The sequence below is a fragment of the Chaetura pelagica genome, unplaced genomic scaffold (genome assembly GCF_000747805.2).
Source record: "Chaetura pelagica isolate M959 unplaced genomic scaffold, ChaPel_1.0 scaffold90, whole genome shotgun sequence".
Classification (NCBI taxonomy): Eukaryota; Metazoa; Chordata; class Aves; order Apodiformes; family Apodidae; genus Chaetura; species Chaetura pelagica.
The window spans coordinates 218,037-240,497 of record NW_009953496.1 but is presented as its reverse complement, the minus strand read 5'-3'; the positions used below and the strand labels follow the sequence as shown (position 1 = coordinate 240,497).

Sequence of the window (22,461 nt, the reverse complement as noted above, 5' to 3'; positions counted from 1 at the left end):
AGCTCTTTAAGGTTCAGAATAGCAAAAATGTAAGGGAATGAAACTATTTATCAGAAATAATCCCTGTGGTGCATGTATATATATGGTTATTTCTGACATGGAGTGGTTTCTGACATATGATATGGTCTATGATGTGGTTTCTGTAACTTTTTTTTTGTTGTTGTTTTACTTTGTGACACACAGATCTCTGTGATAGGAAGGATTTTCAGCAGCATGGGCTTATTACATACAGTAAAGCTGGCTTATTACATACAGTAAAGTTAAACCTGGAATGAATTTCACTTGTGTTTCCTTCTGAGCTCTGCAAGTAATGATGTATGTGCCACCAGTACTGGTGGTGTGAACTGTCTGTGGCTTTTCAGATAATACACAAGGATGAATTAACATTCCTAGGCACTAGAGAGTGAATAAATCTAGAATTCTAGCAGGCATGACCTGTGCTGCAGAATGAAAAGGTACTTTTGATTGTTGTTCTTGTGCAGTGGATATTCTAAAAACTATTGCAAGATTTAAGTGTAAATTGAGAGGTTGCTGGTTGGAAATAGGCTGTGACAACATTGCATAGACTTTGCTCTGGATAAAAGAAGAATAATTCAGGAGTTAATGGCACATTTGTCTGGCTGTGTGTGATTTAGTTTTGTTGTTGATTTAATCTTTGACATGTAGGTATAAACTATCTCTAACCCATGGACATGCTTTAGTACCCCAAGTAAACTTTGCATTTTGAAGAAATATCTAAAAAGATCTCAAATTATTTTTAAAACAGAAAAAAAAAAAAGCAAAAAGCTCTGTCAAATTATCTCTTTTAGTGAACTTTCTTCAGCAAGATACTGGAATCAAACAGTACCTGCCAGGACTGAGCACCTCCAACTAACTTAATACCCTATTCCATTTCCATTAATATCAGCATTAAACTTCCCTTGTGAAGTTCATGGCAGCAGTGGCATGATTGCTGTATGAAAAAGCAAGGACTGACCTCAGTTCCAGGAAAGGAATGTAGGTCCTTAAGCCAGAGCAGCTATAAATGGCTTTTGAAAGGTGCTTTTCTTGAGAAGTGCTTTTCATTTCTCTCCCCTAGGTTCAAAGACTGTCTGTTGGAAGCATCCCTCGCTGCATGGTGGTTGTTCTGGAAGATGACTTAGTAGACAGTTGCAAGTCTGGTGAGGACACAGCTTATATTCCATGTGTTTGTACCACAAGCATTTTTATTTTTCCATTTGAAATTAATCTTTGCCAAGTAGTCTGTCAGTGCTGAGGGCTTGTTGGATGAGATATGTTCATCTGTCATGGTGCTGTTTCACTTTAGATGTTAGCATGACAGTTGAAGATTATTCTAGAAAATGTCATATATCTCCATTTTGTATCTTGACTGACACATCAGTTTCAGTAAGTAATGTGTTGTGGTGTACAGAAAGTATATGAAGTCTTGTTTGTGTGGGAACACCAAACCCCCCCAAGGAAATTGGTCACCAGAACACAGCATGTGGTGCCCCTCTAGGATTGGAGAGCTAGGTATCCTAAGGGGTGCTGTAGATGGAAGAAGCTACATGGCAGGTAAAAGCTACATGGCAGCCAAAAAGGAAGCTAATTGGCAGGAAGATGTGTGAAGAATAGATGGGTCCATGTCCCCAGTAATTTCTGGTTGTACTTTCTCAGAAGAACACTGTGGCCAGAATGTTAACAACTGATTCACAGGATCATAGAATGGTTTGGGTAGGAAGGGACCTTAAAGATCATCTAGATCAAACACCCCTGTATGCAAAAGGACACCTCCCACTAGATCAGTTCACTCAGACCCGGAACCAACCTGGCCTTGGATACTCCCAAGGATGGAGCTTCCACAACTTCCCTGGGCAACCTGTGCCAGTGTCTCACCACCCTCACAATAAAGATTTTTTTCATAATGTCTAACCCAAATCTCCCCTCTTCCAGTGATTCTGGAATTAATGACAAAAATTACCAGAAGTCAAATAAGTTTTGACTAATTATTTTTGTATAGTAAATCTAACTGAAGATCCTCTACAGTTCACAGTAAACTCCTCTTTTCTAAAAGAGGAAACAGTCAGAGACATGCCTTTAAGAATTCACCTACCTTAAACAGACGTGGAAAGACAGCAACTCCCACATAAGCAATGCTTATTTCAGACCTTATTTCAGCTGCAGGGAGTTTGCTTTTTGTTGTTGGGTATTTTAACCATATTAACTGTAACAGAGGATCTCAATTCAATTGTTATGCATTACAGCTAGCTGGGACATCTGCATATCTCAAGTCAGATGCTATTTTACTGATTTTTGTTGTTACCTCCAGGTGATGACATCACAGTGTATGGAGTGGTAATGCAGCGGTGGAAACCTTTCCACGAGGGTGTACGCTGTGACTTGGAGCTTGTTTTGAAAGCCAACTATGTTAAAGTAAACAATGAGCAGCTCGCAGGGGTTGTAATTGATGAAGAAGTCCGCAAGGAATTTGAAGACTTCTGGGAAAAGCATAGGAATGATCCCTTAGCAGGTTAGTAGTTAAATGCTTTTAAGTAGGACACATGATTGGATAGAGAGGAAATCAGGAGTGAAAATACAGTGACTGAACATGCTATCCCCCCATTGTCCTATCCCATCACTCAATCATCCAATAATATTTTCTTTCCAGTACAGAAAAATATCTCACTTTATATTACTGGGGAAAAAAAAAAAGAAAGTACCAAACATACTGCATTGGTCTTTCTTCTTTTGAGCTTTCTGGTCAGGTGTTTGTGGGACATCTGTTAACATGGAATGAGAAATAATATAAGTATCAGGGGAAAAAAAGAAAAGCATTTAATAATCCAGAAAGAAAAGCATGGACCAGATCTACTTTTAGTCAGCATAACTCTTGACTCTGGGGTGAGGTATCTGACTCACTGTCTCTGCATCCAATATTTATCACATCTCATTTTTAACCTAAGTTTTGGATGCTTAGACCTTCGATTTAGGTGCTGTGGAGCCTCCTAGCAGTATGGAGGGAATCTCCTGATTCACGATGCCTTCCAGAACAGCCAGAGTGTTTAGTACACTGGCTTCTAAACTTAGTATGGTCTGAAGTCAGCCATCTAGGAATTGGCAGGAGTTGTGTGTGGAACTCGTGTCCGGCTCCATGATCTGAACCTCAGGGAAGCTCAGTGGACTCTAGGATTCCTGTCACTGAACAGGCTAACACTCTGTCTTTTAAAACCCTGAAAAGAGTTTTGTCTTCTTAAAAGACAAACAAGAGGAAAAGCAGGTGGAAATGTTGCCCATGTCAGTTTAAAAATTCAAGCACTCGTGTAGGAAATTTGAGATCTTGTCAATGGCAAAGATTCTTCAGAACTGCATTTCCTGGAAAGCAATTTAATTGTTAGCCTCCTGCTGTTTGGAACAAGAATGTTTCTTCCTCCTGCTGTTTGAAATGAGAACATTTCTTACCACCCTGGTTAGAACAATTGAAAAAGTAATTCAGGATCCTTTTTGAAGGATTAATCTTTCATTCTCAGGGCATTTTTTGAAGCCTGCAGGGAGCAGTGTGGTTTTATGCAATATGAATCCGTTCAGAATAAATAAACTAATACGGAGTGTCTACAAGAGAACTGAGGTGGAAGTTAGAAGGACCCTGACTGCCCAAAATGTCTGTTTCAGGCTATTTGTCTGAATTTTGAGTCCCCTCAGGTGAGGGCAGAGATCAATTTTGACTGAGTCTAAGCTATAGGCCATTTCACAACAGGATAGATGTACATTTACTGCTTTTCGAGAGAGAATGGTAGTCACTACTGCATGTTATATTAGTTAGTTCCTGATGCTGTGTGTGAGGCGTCTTAAGAAAGTCTACCATGGCAGGCCTCTGTGACAGCTTATGCAGAGGACTTTATTTCTGGGGGTTCTTCTAGGAAAAAGCAGAACTGCTGAGCTACTCAGCACTGACAAGGCAAATGAATCTGAAGTCAAATAGAGGCAACTGTGGAATTAAATCCTCATTTATGCTACAACTGACCAAAATTTTTTAAATTTATTTTTTGGACAAATATGTGTTAATTCCCTTAGAAGACCTCCCCAAGAAACACATATGTCTCAAGTTGTTTACTAGGTGCCTACATATTTTGTCAGTACCATATACCTGCATCTAAGTTTAAAATGTCAGGAACTCAAAATGGGTCACTATTTTTTTCCCCTAGCAGTGGGAGTAAGGCATGGCATTAAACCTGTGATCCCTCGTATGCCATTAGTGCCAGAATCTCAAAGAACAGATTTAAAATCCAAGTTCTACTCCTAGGACAGTGCTGAGTGTCAATTTTTGTACCTCTCCTAGGGAGGAATGAAATTTTGGCTAGTTTATGTCCTCAAGTTTTTGGATTGTACCTAGTGAAGTTGGCTGTAGCCATGGTGCTTGCTGGTGGTGTACAGAGGACTGATGCTACTGGAACTCGAATCAGAGGTTAGTATTGTTTCTAGAAGTATCACATCCTTTCTAACAGTTGTTCCCATCCCTGTCTTCACCCACATCCCTCCCCCTTCCAAAATCAAATCAGTAACATTTCAAAGGCATAATCAATCAGTCCATTTTCTGAGTGAGAACAATTTTTTATTAATACTGAGTATTATTCCAGAATCTCAGACAAATAAAGTGGGTGTCTAGACTACCTTTTTTATTTTAATTTTTCCCAAATAAAACCCAGTAATAGCAGGCATTCAGGATTCCATTAGGTAGAATTTTAAAAGCAGATGTTTTAGATAAAACATAAGCTAACTTTTTATTGTGTAAGTCACGTTTTTAAATTATCTCTAGTAGAGTATCCCCAGCAGTATTTGGCATCAAAGGGTGGAATATTAATGTTTCCTTAATGTGGATCACCATAGTTCATTGAAAGGAAAAAGAAAAGGTTTCATTTTACTTCCTAATGCCAGACTTTTCCATCTGTGATTGTCAGCACTTCTCACTTAGTTCTGTTACTGTAAGTTATCTGCCTGCTGATTCCCCTTCTGTTGTTATTAGATGGTAAATTTGTGATGTGCCAGGTGCTGTACAGGTCATATTCTATGTAGGTCATAATAATTTAAAAATAATATGTCTGCATGTACAGATACAGGATTTTATTAATGCCCTAGCAGCTAAATAAAGTTCTAGACTTTATATTTGAAGTGTTAATATTTTTTAGAAGACAATGAAATAATTTCTTCATTGAGATCACAGTAGCAAAATTATTTACTTCTGTAATTTCATTGTTTTGAAATTACTAAGTTGTGTAACTGTTGGCAATGTAACAGAATTAGTTAAGAAAAAAACCTGCTCATTTTTAGTCTTTTTTTTCAATAATTTAAGTAAATGAATAGTAAAATGATAGCTAAACCCTGGCATCCTTTTGTTTCATGTCCAAGAGTGAGCTGAGTCTGAAAAATGAGTGTTCTAAAATATAAGAACTCACAGAATATGTTAAATAACCTGCTAATACTTGTCAGATATTCAATTATAAATATTTTATTTGGGTGCAGCATTATGACTAGACACTTGTATTAAATAATGTGTATTTATCAGAGCTAGTAAATAGTGCAGTCTTGAATAAAATTACATATTGTAATGTATATATAGAACTAAATGTTAGGTGAGTAATGAGAAGTGTTATTTAATTCATGCATTTTGTGTGTATCTTTCTCTGTATTTGAATGTTTACTCTTACATCAACGTTTTCCTCCAAGGTGAATCACATCTTTTGTTGGTTGGAGACCCAGGTACAGGGAAATCTCAGTTTCTCAAGTATGCAGTAAAGATCATACCACGTTCTGTGCTTACTGCAGGAATTGGATCTACAAGTGCAGGTATGTGCTTCTTCAACTTGAACACGTTTTTTTACTCAAGTATGTTTATTTAGAGGTCTTCTGCACATATGAACATATGTGCTCAGGCTGTGTGAGCACAGCTGAAGCAAAGAACTGCTGTGGAGGCCTACAAGGCTTGACATGACTCCCTGCAGAGGGGCAGTCCTGCCCCTTCTTCTTTGTCAGTGGAGCACTGTGATGAGCTTTTAACAGAGAACCTTATGAGCCTCATCCGGAGGCACCTCTCACTGCTTTGCTAGCTGAGGATAATCTGGACCTGTATTTTTAGTGTTTTTCACAGCTATGACAAACCTGATATCTTTCCAGGGCTCACACTGTGTGTGGTGGGCTAGTATCATTTGGTTTATCCTGAACAGATACTCTCCTGTCTTCTGTTCTTTTATATGTCCTGGCTGAGTGTCAGTTTGATTTCTGCTTACTTGCTGGAAATTCATCCCTGTGCTGAGGAATTATTTCTGAGTTGTAAAGATAGTTTCAAGATGGTTTCAGAGAGCAAGCTTTGTGGTGGTGGTGTTAAATTCAGGTGCGTCCCAGCTGGCTCTGAATGCCAGGTTATCTTTTTACAAACTTGTAGGGACAATGTGCAGGATGAGATGATGTCTGCAATGACTTAAGTTGAGCAAATGACTACATGACTAGTGCATTCAAAATCACAAAATAATTAGGGACAAAACCCCCAGTGTCTAAGCTAGCATGTGTCACCTGATTGATTCTCAGATAGTGCTGCTTTTCATCTTATGCCTGGGCAACAGCATTATTCCAGAAGATAAATCTTTTGCAGTTCTGTAGCTGTACTTGTGTATACTGGGTCTTCCGTAGCTGTGGACGTGGAATGTGATGTGGAACATATACATTCTTGTGTGCAGGGAACTTGTTATGAAACACATGTGCCTCTGCTTTTCCAGTCAAACTATTGACAAATAGGTCTGGAGAGAAGCCAGAGAGAACATTTTGGCTCAGCATAACCTTTTCTCCAGCTTTTGTTCTGCATTAAGTACTGAGAACAGGCTGGATAATTTAAATTTTGCTTAGGGACTGACGGTGACCTGGAGTGAAATTTTGCCATGCATTTCAATGTGACCTTGCCCACTTTTGTCCTTAATGGTCTCCCTGTGCCAGCTGCTCTTGGACTCTGTTGCTGTTGATTGTTCACCACATCTCCCTCCTGTTCTTCATTTTCTGTATGATCTGGTTTCCAGCTCAGCTGCGATAGCCAGGTTCAAAGACATTTCCCTGAAAACCAATACTGCAGTTTACAAGTTTACTTTCTGTGCCATAAAATCAGATGTAATGATGTGTGGAGATGGAGTTTCATCTTGAGAAAGGATTGTCTTGTGTCTTTAGATCGTCCTATGTTTCACTTAAATATTCCTGAAGTTTTAAAAAAGCCTCTCCTCCCTGCCCCACCCTCTTCCTGAAATCTGACATCAGGTGCACTACACTTCCACCTTCAAATTCTTTAAAACCCTTATCACAAGTGAAACTTGAGTCCCAAGCAAGAAATCTTACTAAATCTGGTTTAATTTCAGGGAATCTTTTCATGACTAGAGCTGCTGGTCTGGAGCATTCATTTCTAGCCTGGGAATTGTAGTTTCAGTTTTCTTTGCTTTTCCTGTGCATTGAATGTCCTACTTATTAATATATTCATACCTGAACCTAACATTGATTCTTTGTGCAGGAGCTCCAAATGATGAGGTTAGAGAACTATTAAATTATTTCACTTTCCTTGTTCCTTCCTCATGTTCCTTCGGGGCTCTGCGGTTGTCACATGCCCACTGCAGCCTGTTGCCCTATCTGCACCTAACTGGAATTACCTCACAGAATTTCAGAAACCGGTGACCCAACTCTGCAGCTTGATTTGGTATTGGGCCTCTGTTCTTTCAATCAGGTCCCTGCCTCCCCCAGTGCTTTTTGAACAAGTCTGTGCTGCAACAGATGTGCTTTGCCTGATGCAGAAAGTCAGACCCTGGCAAAAACCTTGCTTTCTTGTTCTAGTGAATTGGTATGGAAGACAGTCATCTTTCTTATCTCACCAAAATCTTGTCTGAGTGCTGCAAAAACCCTTTACAAATGACCAGTAATCTATTATCTGTTTTGGAAAAAGCAGAACTTTACCTCCCTTCTCTGTATAGCATTTCTGAGTTCGTTTTACTAGGTTTCCTATTTTGTGAACACTTAGTAGAAATTTTCTGAGAGTTCTCTGCACGTTTAGGACTTCTGTGGGGATCTAGGGTTCATTCCTCCCACATCTAATGGAAGCTGGCAGCTATAAGGCCAACCCACATTCAACAACTCAATGGAAAAAATTTATTTGAACACTATAGTGCTTCCTGATTTGTAAATAAAAGATGGGGAAACCATCTGTCCCACTGTCTGCTTCTGTCTGTGCAGTGTTTGGAATTTTGGACAGCCTGATTCATTCTACTTAAATAGCCTCGCATCTGAGAAGCACAGGGAGACAGTCATTCAAGTATCTTTAATTTTTAGAAGTTGATACATAGTTTTCCTGAAAGATAGAGACTTAGTGAGGTTTAGGAAACTTTCTGTAGGTTCCCACCTTACTATTGAGTTTAACCAACTGTTTTGCAATCCCCAGAACCATAGCACTGCTTGTGCATTTTTGGATGAGACAATCACTAGTAAAAAAATATTATGTTTCCCCTGGAGCTTGAGACCTGCCACAGTCAACTGAGTGCTGTGCTTGACTCTATAACTAACACATACCTGCTCCTGGTGGGTCTGGAGCTCATGGTCACCCAGGCCAGAGTTGTTCTGCTTCTTCCTGATGCATATTTGGCTGTTCTCTTTTCAGCAAAGTTTTGTTTGGTGTGTCCCTCCACAGATGACTACTTAAATAATTTTGTCAAACTGTATTTAGAACAGCTTGTTTAAAAATCTGGGAGACTATCAGCTGTTTCTCCAGCTCTCTGGTTGTGTTCAATATGCCTTCCTGAGCTGCATGAAATGCAGCCTTCTTGCCTCTTCTCTTACAGCCTCTACAGAGCCTTAAGAGTGCTGCCTTTTTGCTGACATTTTGCAATGTCTAGCATTGTCCATATCATGCCAACAGCTGCTTGCCACTGTTTTTTTTCTTTTCATTGAAGGCAACTAACTCTAGGGGAAAACACCATTTTTCTTTTCCATAGTAGGCCTCTGCCTGCTAGGCAGGCTTCGGATGCTAACAGTTGTCTCTCTTCTGAGTCTGAATGAAAAGTGGCTGACATGAGCCCTCCAGTTATGGTTATGAATAGATTATGTGGTGCCAGTATCCTGAGGTATGCAAGACACTGAAACTGGAGATATTTTTCCCTGCTTGTAGATCCCTAGACTGTTCCTGGGTATTCCCTAGTTGACACAGGCCAAGGCAATGCCAGGGAACATGCTAACAGTTTGCTACTGTGGATTGATACCCTGGCCTGATCAGGTTATTAAGAAAGAGGCAACCTTTAGGTCACTCTTTTTGGATCTTCATTTTACCACAGGATTTTTCATTGCTTTCCTGAATATTCATAATTGTATATGAATTTTAAATATTTTCTACCAGCACATAGCTTGAAAGTATTTTCCTGATTTAATGATTAAATTTGCTTTTTTTCATCATTTAAAATCATTTTTAAATCATTTGCCATGATTTAATTTGCTTTTCCTTAAACAGCTGGACCTCAAGTTGGAAAGGCTTTAACTCTGTAGGAAGTCTGCTGGACTTCTTGAAAGGAATGAATCTTGAAGTTTTGATCAAACCTTGTCAGAGATATGCCACATGTATAACAAAGTCTCATCTTCCAGATAATTAAATCCCCTTAATTTCCTCTCACTAATCCTGTTTCAAGATGGCTTTATCCTGAGACAGAGCTTACCTTGACTACCTTATTTAGCCAAGAAGATTCCTGTCTTCAGCAATGTTGACCTGTTCATACATTGATATCCAAAGACCTGTAGTTAGAATGGACAGGAAATACTGCAGGAGCAAAATCTTCGTCATGTTGGCTGGAGGTTTCAGGTCTTATGCACTTCTGTCATAATATATCCTGGCAGGCCTTCATCAGACTTTTTCATGATGCTATTGAAATGACAGGCATTTCATGCAGTTGATTTTTGAATGGAAGTAAAGGATTCCCTTTACCACACCATAAAGCCCCTGCTTCTTCCCAGTTTATCAATGTAGGTCTGCCACACCTTTCTAGGGGATAGGACAAACTGGAGGACCCCCTTATTTTGATAGACCTCCAGGGGTATTTTGGAAGGTGACCCAAGAACTCCTGAAAGGTTCCTGACGTTTCAGCCGGTTCTTAACACTGCTTGTTAACACGTAGCTGTTGTCTCTTCCATCCGATACAGCCCTTTTGCAGCACACACACCTGCTTCCTCTGATTTTCTCTATCTGCAGGAAGGCCAGGCACATCCCTCATGCCAATTGCCTTTAACAAACTTCCCTAGTGACTCCAGCTGGCTCTTATTCCATTGCCTAGACCAAGAATCAGGCAAAAATCCCTCCACCTGTCCCATATCATACACTACAAGACCAGCTCTTACAAAGCAGAACTTGGACTGAAAACATAAATACAAATGGGAAGTCCTAACATGAGTAGTCCCACACATACTGCCAGCCCTTGTAGGTTGCTTTCAGTTTTGATTCATCTTCCCTGTTGGCACTGAGCAGAGCCCTCCAGCTATCAACAACAGAACAATTAACTTATCATCTTCAGACCAAACTTCTCTCACTTTCTAAAAAAGAAGAAAATCTGCAAGCTTGGAGACAGCTGTGTGATGAAAAAGGAGTAGGATAGTTAATTATGTGAAGGGTCTCTTGCAGCTACCCAGACAGTAGCCACAAGATTGAGTTAACTTTGCTCTTCTGCTGTATCTGGTAAAGGAGGATTTGGCATGAGTGTACATGCATAAGGTGTTTTGGGTTGTTTTGTGTATTTTTTCATTTTTCTTCCCCGGCACCATTTTCAGATAGCAGTAGACAATCTTTGTCTAGCTGTAAGTAGCTAGCCTCCAGTCTGAGCTGACTTCCAGAAAATCAGTGGTTTAAACCCTACGAAGAAAATAATGGACAGTCAGATCATCAGATTTGTCTGTGACTTTGTCGCTTGCATCTCAAAGATACAGAATGTCTGGCGAGCTATAAACTAAGTTACTGTACTTATTGTAGCAATTGCTGCAGTCTTGAAGATTGGTAGTAAAGGTTGGCTTTTTCAGTGGAGGTTTGTAGAACCACTGGAGAGGTTAAATTTCACAAGCTTCCATTATGATGGAACTGGAGCATTTTTGCCTCCTTTGTCACACTAATTCAGACTGAATTTGATGCATGAATAAATCACAATGACTGTATGACAAGTTTTTCTCAAGCTACACCTAAAACCTCACCCATCATCCTCATCTGTAATGATAACTTGTCTGATCCATTTACTTATTTGTACATGAATAACCTCTCTGCTATATGTTATGACAACCTTCTTATGGAATTGAGTCTTTCTAGCTGAGGTTAAAAGTTTACAGTGAGGTGCATCACCAGTCCCGTCAATAGAATCTGTATCGTTCCCTTGCATTTTAGTGGTCTGTCCAAGTAGAGGTTTGTGGGAAGGTGAGCCCATCTCCAACCTTAAAACTGTAATGCTGTGCTGTCTGCACTGGCTGTGTGTCATGTGTACAGCCCTGCTGTCTTAAAACTCTCAGAGATTGGAGACAGGTCTTTACAGAGATGCCTTATATACACTGAATCGTTTAATACCTCTGTGCGCTGTCAGGTTGCCTCATATTCAGACCTAAGTTTGGTTTCTCAAATTCTGTCTCTCTGGAATGTAATTTTGCCAAGAAATGTGATATTCAGGACAGTGTGCATGGACTGCTAAGATCTAGTCAAAGTTTTAGAAGACACGAGAGGCATCCAGTCTCTCAAAAAGCATAGCATTTCTCTTGCACAGATCACAAGGTATTTTCATGAGAAATGTTTTTTCTTCTCCAATTTTCACCAGGCACAGTATGCTTATTTTTTCCTGCAATTGGTGGGTCAGCTACACCTAGGATGTGTTCGTGTATCACGTAAGGTGGTGCCAAATTCTACTGCAGCATAATGCTACCCAAGCTAGCTCGAAGTTAGTTACACCCGAGTTCATGTGCACAGTGGACTTTTTCCTACTAACCAGAAAAACAATCTTCACTTTCCAATTAATCTAAATAAACTGGCTTGCTGAGCAGTTGACATGGTTTTGCTGACTGTAGTTTGTAATTGATTCTGCAATAGCAGTAATGCCATTTGTGTCCACTGCTTTGTGACATATGCTTTGAATAGGCTTTTGTGCTACTTATGGATTCTGGTTCCAGCTTCTACTTGGTTGTGTTTTCATATGAATCTTCAGTAGGTGGGTTTGAAATACTATTATGGAGGCCTTAGGAGACTTCATGAGCCTACCATTCTTTCAGCAGATGACTAAGTTATGTACATGCTTACATTCAAGAGATATCTGAAATAGATTTATAAAACAAAGTACATGAAGAATCTTGAAATATCACTGTATACCTTAAAGTTGTAATATAACTGAAAATCAAAAAGATATTTCCTAATAGTTCACATAATTTCAGCCCTCAGGTGAAGCAACTGCTTATTTGGGGAACCAGTTCATTGTGTTAAGTCATACCACTATCAGAGCATTAATATTTTTAAACTGTTAATAATAATTTTAAACAAATACACAGATTTTTAAGAGCATACATTAGAATTAGGGTTCCAAATATTGATGGATTTCATTAATTCATTCAGCTACTGTATGTAGTGCTGAGTTTCCACAGAAGAAACAAATGTGTGCATGTACACTCAGTTCAGGTCATTAATTTCTGATTTTAAAGATATACATGTTAGAAATGAAGGCAATTTCACTAATGGTGTGGAAAGACATAAGTGCTAACTGCTTGGGACATCTTCATCCTTATTAGAGAATGCAGGAAGAGAAGAAAAAGCATTCTATTTTTATTCAGAGCTATACTGTCAGTCAACATGAAGTCTACCCTTTTTTAAGGGCCTGGAACCTAGAAGGGTTCACAGTTTGGGCAGTTACTAGTAACTAGCAGAACTTTATTCCTGTAATCTGACATGACAGATTACAATTTTAAATGCACATATAGTCACAGTAAATGTACAAGGCTAATGATGATTGGAAGGAATAACTAAATTGTTAGTGTCATGATAATGTTTTAAGTCTTTACAATGTACTGCTTAGTTCTTTTTATCTTCTGAGAATGCCTCAGGTAATAGGGATGTCTCAGTGCAAGAGCTTCAGGGCAGGCAATATATTCTTAAGTGTGTCATGCCTGCCACAACAGGGTTTGAATCTTGATTTATACCTTGCCTTAAAGGGTAGAGAGAAAGCAGAAAAGTTTTAAATTCCAGATGCTTCTACACCATCAAAGAAAGCATCTAAACTCCTTATTACTACTTAAAAAGACTGTAAGAATGAAGTATACCTGAAAATTAACATACCAATGAGCAGTTGTACATAATAATCTTGCAGAAGAGCACTTTTTGGATACCCATGCTATTCCTTTTGAAGCTTACATTTTCTAGTAATTGCTTGAATCCTTCCAACCAATTGTGTGTGCTATTACAGTAGCCAAAAAAGGGTTCTTTCTTGAGATAACCCACCCAAATCCACACAAAACATTGTCCTTAACAAACTACTGAACAGTAGAAGAAATTTGGAAAAAAAAAAAAAGTCCTAAAATCCAAGATAGCAGATGGTAAATCTCAAATTACATGCTTTAAGTAACAAGTATGTGCCTTGAAAGGAAAAGAAGCTTGCACCTAAAATTATACTGTGCTGTCTGCTTTCACAGCAAGATGACATTTTGGGACTTTTTTTTCTTTAAGAGATTGTATTTCCTTTGCACTTCATCTAATGACAGTTTTGTTCTTAAGCTGCTATTAAAGGGCACTTCATATTTGGCAATCTGGATATCAGAGATGAGGACATGGCATTATTCCTTCATTTTGCCTGAATATTTTAACTTTCGGTTTTACAGCTTTTAATAGTGCTTACAAAGTAAAGGGGGAAGGGGGAGAATATGCATACTTTAATCAGGTTTGGTTTAGACCACATAGAAGAACACATTAGAGAAAAAAGGCAATTACTTAAAAATAGCTGTATTTATATTCCACAATTTGCTCAAATACTGTTTGGTTGTTTTTTGGGGTTTTTTATAAACTTTCTACAGGATGTTTTAAAACAAGTTCTTCACATTGCTTCTCAACTATGTACTTACGGAACTTGAGAGAAATAGTTCTGGTTGTTTTTACAGTTTAACACATGTACAGTACCAAAATAATGGTGGTTAGTCACATGCAGTCCATATGAGATTCTAACATAACATTTAGTGAATTTTCTGATGTCGACCACCCCTTTGATGCTGAAGGTAATGCATCTGTAGAAAGCAGTGACTGTAGATTTGGGTTACTGCTCTCTGCATCTTCCAGTTTTTCAGTGTTGTCCTCCCAGTTAATGTGGAATCTTGTGACTCTGGGATTAGATGCCAAAATATTCCTTTGAAGCTAGGAGAGAAGAGAATATATGGATTACATAATGTGTATATCTCAAAGTGGAGTTCACGTGCATACATTTTTTTTTCCCTTTATTCCCTGTAGTCCTGTATGTGTAAAAGCATTTGTTTAAAAACTCATAAAGGTAACTCATAAATGCCAATCTATAGGTATTATCTGTAGATCAGAAACATGCTTACAGAAACACACCTCTTGTTCACTTACTCTAATATCCTACTCAGCAAAATAATGGCCTTCTTGAGAGGGTATTTTTAACTGTTCTGCGAGTTCAAGGCTGTATAAAAATCTCTGCAAGTGCAAGTGTTTGTTATTTTTGCTAGCTTTTAGTAAAGCAAATTTCTACCCCCACAAAGATTTTGTAAACAACAGTAGTTCATGAAGTTTTGCATCAACTTTTTGGAGTTTTCAATAATTGTATCAATTCCTATCTCTGTCTTCATTTAAGAGCATCGACTTTCCTTAAATTACCATACTTTACACTGATTTTTCTAATCAAATTTCAATTTGTCTAATCAAGTTTAAAAGTAAAAACATTACTTGGATTTGAAGGATATCAATATTATGGCAGAGGACATGCCTAGACATTTGTCATATATTTTGTTCTCATGGCTGGCCTTCATTTTCCTTTGAAAACACATTGTACTTGTTAATGTATGCAGTAAAAAGAGAAAATGCTCACTTTCTGTTAATCTTTCACTATTTTCAAGATCATATGTAGTTAACTGGAGGATGACAACTTATTGCCATTGACCACTCATTACAAATCTTAGGCCTGATCACAGGAAAAGTCTGCTTTGGTACTAATGCAGATTTTATTTTCCAGGGAATTGAACTCATTACATGTTTCTCAAGGCCTTTATGAATAAACTAGTAAGACCATTGCTTTTTATTTAAACTTAATTAATCAGTTTAAGAACATTCTACTTGTATGTTTCATTTCTGTCACAAAGTCATATTAGACAAATACATGATAGCTTTTGCTGTTCTTTTTCATAGAAGCAGAGGTAGCTTTTTACATAAGCAGAGAAATAAGACAAGTATTTCTAGGCATTCCTAAATTAAAGTGCTTAAAGGAAGTCAACATTGTGGCTTTCACACCCAAAATAAAAAATAAGTATATGATTTAAATGAAAGGAAAAAGTAACATATTATAAATTTAAGAATTCTCAAAAATAACTGCAATTTAACTTTGAAAATATTTTGAGAATCTGCTTGCTGAAAATTAAGCATAGAAAATCATCAGCAACTTTTAAAAAAAATTGACTTATCAGTTGAGTTTATTTACATTTGAGTATCAGTTTTAGGGACGATGAGGATTATCTCTGTACTACTAGTTACAATACATGCATTATCCAATTCATTTCTTCATATATTCAGTCATAACTCATGCAAACTGGTGAAAATTGTGTTATTCCTCAGTCAAACAACTTTGGAATGTGTGTAGACACAGACATCAATTTTCTTAAAGAGCAAACCCAGATCCACAAAACCTTCCATGAAAAAAAATCCAGATGCTGTATAGAACCTTGCTGGTTTGTTCAGAAAATGCCTAGGTACAGTATTTCACAGGATTTTGACTAGTTTTTTATATTTAATTGATACTTCTCCTCAAGGTATCAGGTTCCAAATAATTCTATTTCACATTATCTTTTAATTCTAGTCCTAGCTTAACTTTTATCATGAATATGTATATTTTTAAACTTAATCTATATACTTCCTTGGTCAATTTGTCCAATTATTAATCATCCAAACCTGCTCATACCAGGTTACACACCTTGTTATATATATATACATATAAATTTGTTCTACAGTTTATTTATCACTGTTCTACAGAAACTGCAGCTCTAACACTAGAACAGCTGGATAACAACTGTGTTAATACTTTAACCTTTGTTCTAGGCTGGCTGTGCTAGAAAAGGCATTACTCTGTTTTTCTGAAGAAGAGAGCCACTATGTAAACAGTGGTGCAGTTAGAGGAAACCCAACAGTTTACGTCACACGGTCAGTCTAAATAACAACACTAAGTCCAGCTAAGGTGGAAACCACTGGAGGTTTCTAAACATTCTCCAAATTTATGGCAACTACATGGCACTTCAGTTTGTCCCCCCAGATATTTGATGCCTCGTTCCATGCACTTTGTGGAATCCGTTGGGATTTGGTTCTGTTTCTTAAAAACCTCTTAGTTTGAGTATACCTTTGATATATGAGTAGAACAAAACATGCCTTACCTTAGAAAAATCTGGCTTTACTGGTGGATTCTCTCTCAGTTCTGTTTCAGTATATTCATTGTTTACATAGTAGCCGACTCTAATAAATTCTTGACCTCGATAGGTACATGTAATTAGCACAACTGTTACACCTACTGCATCTGCATCTGGAATAAGCCCTGGGTTAGGTGCATCAGCCTAAGTGTGAAACGAAAAGATGGATTAAAATAAAGTTAATATCACATGCTTATCTAGCAGAGAAATCTTTAGTATCTCTCAATAGAGTAGTGACTATTTAAAATTATTCAAGGTGAACAGCAAATATTCTTGCTTTTGCAACAGTATCAACCCAGAATTTAGGACACTATCTGCTAGAGACAGAATTACTGCAAATACGGCAATATTGTGTGCTGACATTTCTCATGGGTGATTAGACAGCTTTGATCCAAAACTGTTTTTAGATGTATGATCAGCTGAACTGTTGCTCAAGCAAATGTACAAACATCCCTTTAGTTCTGCAGTGCCACTGTTCTCCAGCCCATCTTAGTAACTTACTAGAGTAAGATCTTTTTCTTCTTTGTACCTCTGAGGTTGAATTGGTCTGTATGTCTGTTTTTAACACGACTAAACTTAAAAATACAGACTGCTATTTATACGTCAGTAAGAAGAGCAGACAGACTAGTGAGGGTTGAGCTGTCCCACAAATTTCTAGGAAAGCAATAAACTACTCTATCTCTTGCCTCTTTCCGTTTACCTACGTCTGTTAAAATATATGCAGTCAAATGCATTATTGCTCTAAGACATCTGACATTTTTAGTCAGGATGCATTCCTAATTAATAGACAACTCTTAAGATTTTTCTGAACCTCCTTAATTACCATGGCTTTGCGGTCATTAATAATCAATAATACTTGCTTTGTAAAATGTGGTTCACATCAGTCCCTTAGAATGCTTCCTAACTAGACATTTTTTTATAAAATATGATGCCTTGTTCTGCTGTAGGATTTAAAGTAACAGTAATCTAAGCATAAATAAAGCAGTTTGGTATATACAATTTTACATGAAGTTCTGAAGTCAACAATGAATACATATGTTGTACACATTGGTATTAACAATGTATGTTAGAATGGTTAGGTGTAACAAATCTTGCCTAAAGGTAAAAGACCAAGTGGGATTAATTCCTGCTTTCCCCCCTCGTCCCTATTTTTCTGTAGTATTTATATGCTCCAGCACTCTGAAATTTGGGAGCTAGTTATCATGCATCATTGGCTTCTGCTTTATGCTACTTCAATTCTGAGCCTTCATAACAGTCCAGCTTTTTACAAGAAGCTGTAGGCACTTTGAAGTAGAATTAGATGCATCAGAGCCCTCAGGTACTCCAGGGGGTACTTCCTCCAGCCCTGAAGGAAACAGAAAATGACCAAATGGCTTTACAGTTTGCACTGTACGAACTTCCAATGCAGATGAAATTACTACTTTAATTCAGTAGTCTTGTTCTAACAGTGCATAGAACCATGTGATTACTTTACATTCCATGGTGGGAGTTATAGACTAATATATTGCAAAAGGACACTTCCATTTAACCTGTCTGAAACTCAACTCTCACCCTAATGTGAGGTTTTAGTTTCAGGTTTCCATTGTCATTTTGTGTCCTGTAATATCCTATGATACTGCTACGAACCCAAGGAAATACTCTGGTTTATTCCTACTTAGCTCTCAAGCATTGTTTTGGTGAGGGTAGAAGACACTGAACACTTAAAAACTGTTTTCTCAATTTTGAACCTCCTGCCTTGGATATCAAACCTCTTCATTGCCTGGGAAACAAATCATCATACATAGGTGGAAGCAAAAAGAACATATTTTAGCAGAGAGAGGCAGCAGGTGAACTTTTGCATTAAAAAAAAAATCACTGTCTAATATTCCATCCTTCTGCTAGAAATTAAGAATTTTGTGAAATCATTCAATGTGTATGTTATCTTGCTTTTCCACGTGATACATTAATTTACGTAAGCTATTATTGCAGAATAGGTACCTACAGTCATATCTCCTCTTCAAGTTAGTAAATTATTTATGTGCTTATATTCTCAAAAAGAAGCTTATGTGAATTTATTTATTACAAATTCCCAAGCACATAGAGAGGATGAATCAGGTTTCAGTACCAGTATCTTGGTATTTAGAACCACAAAGGCCAAGCTAAAGGTCTTAAAAAAAAAAAGAAAAAGGTTTCAGTATTTTAAGAAAAACAAACCCAAACCAAGCCACATTAAAAGCTGATTGTCTAAGTCTGAAAAGCACAATAGTGTTCCATCTTTCTGTACGTAAGGCTAACTTCCCAACCTGATACACTGCTTCTTTTCAACAAAGGTAGTTTTATCATTCTTGGTATTTCATCTGTATGATACTCCATTTTACTTGCTGTTTCAGCCATTTTCCTATTTAGAAAAATGTACAGCATATTATTAGCTGAAAATGTTATACACTTCTGCAAAGGCGCTTTCCTTGTGCTGTCCCTAGTGAACACAACCTCTTTATGTGTCTCCTGCAGTTCTGTGCTTTTCCCCACTCTGGCCTTCCCCTGGTATTTCTCTGCATCTCCCAGGCTGCTTCAGTTTGGTAAGCAAGATAGCTTTGGTCATCAGCAAAGGCCTACTACTGCATTATGTGCATACACACTAGTTAAACCCTAACCTCACCTGAAATTCAGCATTTTTGAAGTCAGAATGTATTTAGATCAACAGTCTTACTTCCGTAAGAAAGAAAAGGGATACCTTATTGTAACACAGAGTGAGTACTCCCTTAAGAGGACCTATTGCAATTTAAGCAAAATATCTTCATGTCTGCTCCTAATTTATCTCTAGTGGCAGTCATGACCTGGATACAGTCAATGAATCCATCCTACAGAAACCGTAAGACCAGTGAATTTAATTTTCAAGGCCTTTCTAATTATACAGCCAAAATGTGTCTTTTTAGCACCTGGCTCCTGTTCCTTCCCATCACCATCAACAACTGATCTTTGTACCTTAATTGATGACACTGCATCTTTGAAATTAGAAATGTAAATACCAGCTTATTTCTCTGGATATAGCTCTAGAAGGTAGCCCCTCTGAGGGCAACAGAGTATCACCTATTTCTGAGCAATTAAAGCCTTAAGCTATTAACTGCTTGATAATGGAAGAACTGTTAATAACTGATGTGTTTGTTACACATCTACTTTATTTGTAGTGTGGAAAAAATTAGGCCCAGCTCCAAAACCAAACAAATGTTTCAAGACCAATTTGCACATATGTGATTAATAAATGTAACCTCTCTCTAGCCTAATACTTTAAAGCCTGTCCTGGAGCTAAAAAAAAAGTTTCTTGGAACTTAAAGGATTAATAAAAAATGTCAGTATTCTTTTAAAATAAAAAACATTTATATAATTTTAAACAGTTACACTAACCATGAAAATTAAGTGTATTTGTTAGCATTTTTTTTTCCTAATGCTCATGCTCTAGCATGTATTTGCCATTAAATAGTTACACGAATTTATAGAATTTGGGAAAGTGGCATCATTCTTACACAATAAGCTACATGGAGAGTTTCAGTGTGAATCTTCTGCCAATGGATTTTCCTCTCAGTTTGCAAGACAAATACTACTAGTATTTGATAAATAGAGGAAAAAAGTGAGCCAAATCATAGTTTTGATTTGGTAACCGGCACTCTGGATTACTCAGTGATCTAGAATATAGTTACAAACCAGACTCAAAAATTACCAGTAGCTACAGAAGCACTGCTTGTACCAGTATATCTAAGTATTGATACCACAAGTGAAAGTATTACCATGGAAATATCAGGGCAAAATTATCAGCTCACGAACAGTCTTTAAGGAAGATTTAGCATACCTTAAGAGCTGACTGAAATATTTTTCTAGCTTACCATTATTTTTAAAGTGCCTCTTAGTTTGATATAGTCATCTTTAAACAAATTAACACAACTCTCAGAAACAGTTAAATTAAACTTACCTGAAATACAAACATGTGTCTGCCTGCAGGAACAGGTCCTACTAAAACAGAGTCTAACACTTGATCGTACTCTTCACTTTCAGCTGAACCCACATAAATAATTTTCCATTCCAAATCTACAGCAAAACAAAAACAAACAAGCATTATTTATCATTACAGTTAAAGGTCTTCTGCTCTTGCCTGTCAACAGTTTTGTGTAGCCTAAAATTTATTCTTTGGACACACACCTAAAATAACAAGGACTGGGGAAATTTATTGATGCCCACCCCATTCTTCATAAACCAGACCATCCCACCAGCTCTCTCCAGTCAGCTAGTACTGAAGGAATCCCTCTACTTTCATAGTCAGGTTAATTTTAAAATTTTATACAGAGGACAGGGCCCAGTGAACAGTGTTCAGCATTTTCTCCAAGCCTGTCAGAATGGCTTCAGCACTGGGATGATGCCCGTATACGCCTGTAATGCAGTGCATGCCTTGATTATTGACCCACCTCCCCAGAGTAATTCCCACCTTCCACATAGACACCTCAAAACTTAAATTATACAAACCATGGAAGGTAGTTAATCCAGTAAGAAAACGTATTGTGTAAGCACTACACACACCAACTAACCGCATGCCCCAATTACTTCACATGTAACTTGTGTAACCTGAGAAGCATGTAAAATTGTGACAGCATGATCAGATCATATTCTGATCAAAGATATTCCTGCTTGGATTTCATACACATTGCAAAATGGAATTACAGGCAAAAAAAATAAATAATGTAAGTATAGTGTTTAGCTTATTAATGCTCCAAAAATTACAGTTCAGTTTCTTCTAACTTGCTCCCTCACTAGTGTCTAAAATTTGAAACTACAAATTAGCACACATTAGCTCTTCCTGGGCCAGCTTTTCACTTTCACTTTTTAATTAAAAAACACACATATAAATACACGTCTAGAACTATTCTTAAAAGACAGATTTTAATTTTTTTTTAACAAACAGAAAAAAAAAAAAATCACCATTACAAAAAACTAAGACTATGTCTTCTTTAAAATGAAACCGTTGCTTCAAAACTATACCTTATTAAAAGCTTACAGTATATTTAGCTTTTTTTTTTTCTTTATGAACAATGCCCTGGTTTTCTATGGAAAAGCACTAGCCTGTAACATATTGCATTTACTTTAATAGTACTCTCTGCAAAATACAAAGCTCCACACTATGGTATCTTGACACAGAAATAGAACTTAAACAGAGGAAAAAAAAAACAACCAACCAGCACGTGGCTGATTCAGAATTGCATCTCTCTTTCCTCATTAATTGATTCTTCCTTATGATGTATAACATCAGTGCAGGTATTGGAGGGTTAAGTAACGTAATTAACAAGGCTTAGGAAGAGATTTTACTCCTTTGTACAGCACAACTGGCTAGGAACTGTATCAGGTTTTATTTACCTTGTAAGCACCTAGTACCAGCTACTGCCAGTGCTGCAGACTATTCATCCAGGACAATCAAGGCCCTCTTTTGTCAGCATCTAATTAGAAGTTGCCGCTTACAGGAAGTGAGGACTTCTAGGCGAAACTAAAGATGATCACACTATCATGTGCCCTTACTCCAGGAGAAGAGTGTGAAGTTCATTCTAAACCAGCCGTATTTAGTCCCGAAAGCCTAACTTATTAAAAACAATGTTTAAAGTACACACGCAACAGCTTGATCCAAATGCTGCCGAGGTATCTTGATGCGGAATAGCTACTTATTTTTAAGGGGAAGGGCTGGGCTCGGTTTGGGACGAGAACCCCCCGCGGGCAGCAGGTCCCGCCCGCCCCGCGTTCAAAACTCCCGCCGCAGGGCTCCGCGCGGCCTGCGGGGGCGGTTCC

The 22,461-nt window shown here is 37.7% G+C and overlaps 2 protein-coding genes across 2 annotated transcripts in view; one reads left to right on the top strand and one right to left on the bottom strand.

Annotated features, from left to right (window-relative positions):
* MCM9 (minichromosome maintenance complex component 9) overlaps positions 1 to 22,461 on the top strand; it is a 44,838-nt gene that overhangs the window by 5,947 nt on the left and 16,430 nt on the right. Inside the window, exons 3-6 of the mRNA XM_009999204.1 lie at positions 1,079 to 1,160; positions 2,309 to 2,509; positions 4,316 to 4,441; positions 5,701 to 5,820. Coding sequence (XP_009997506.1) covers positions 1,079 to 1,160; positions 2,309 to 2,509; positions 4,316 to 4,441; positions 5,701 to 5,820 — 529 coding nt within the window. The remainder of the gene's footprint in view (positions 1 to 1,078; positions 1,161 to 2,308; positions 2,510 to 4,315; positions 4,442 to 5,700; positions 5,821 to 22,461) is intronic.
* The window catches only part of ASF1A (anti-silencing function 1A histone chaperone), a 9,520-nt gene continuing 1,027 nt past the window's right edge, over positions 13,969 to 22,461 (bottom strand). Inside the window, exons 2-4 of the mRNA XM_009999087.1 lie at positions 20,606 to 20,721; positions 16,627 to 16,803; positions 13,969 to 14,389 (exon numbers count right to left, since the gene is read on the bottom strand). Coding sequence (XP_009997389.1) covers positions 14,177 to 14,389; positions 16,627 to 16,803; positions 20,606 to 20,721 — 506 coding nt within the window. The 3' untranslated portion in view covers positions 13,969 to 14,176. The remainder of the gene's footprint in view (positions 14,390 to 16,626; positions 16,804 to 20,605; positions 20,722 to 22,461) is intronic.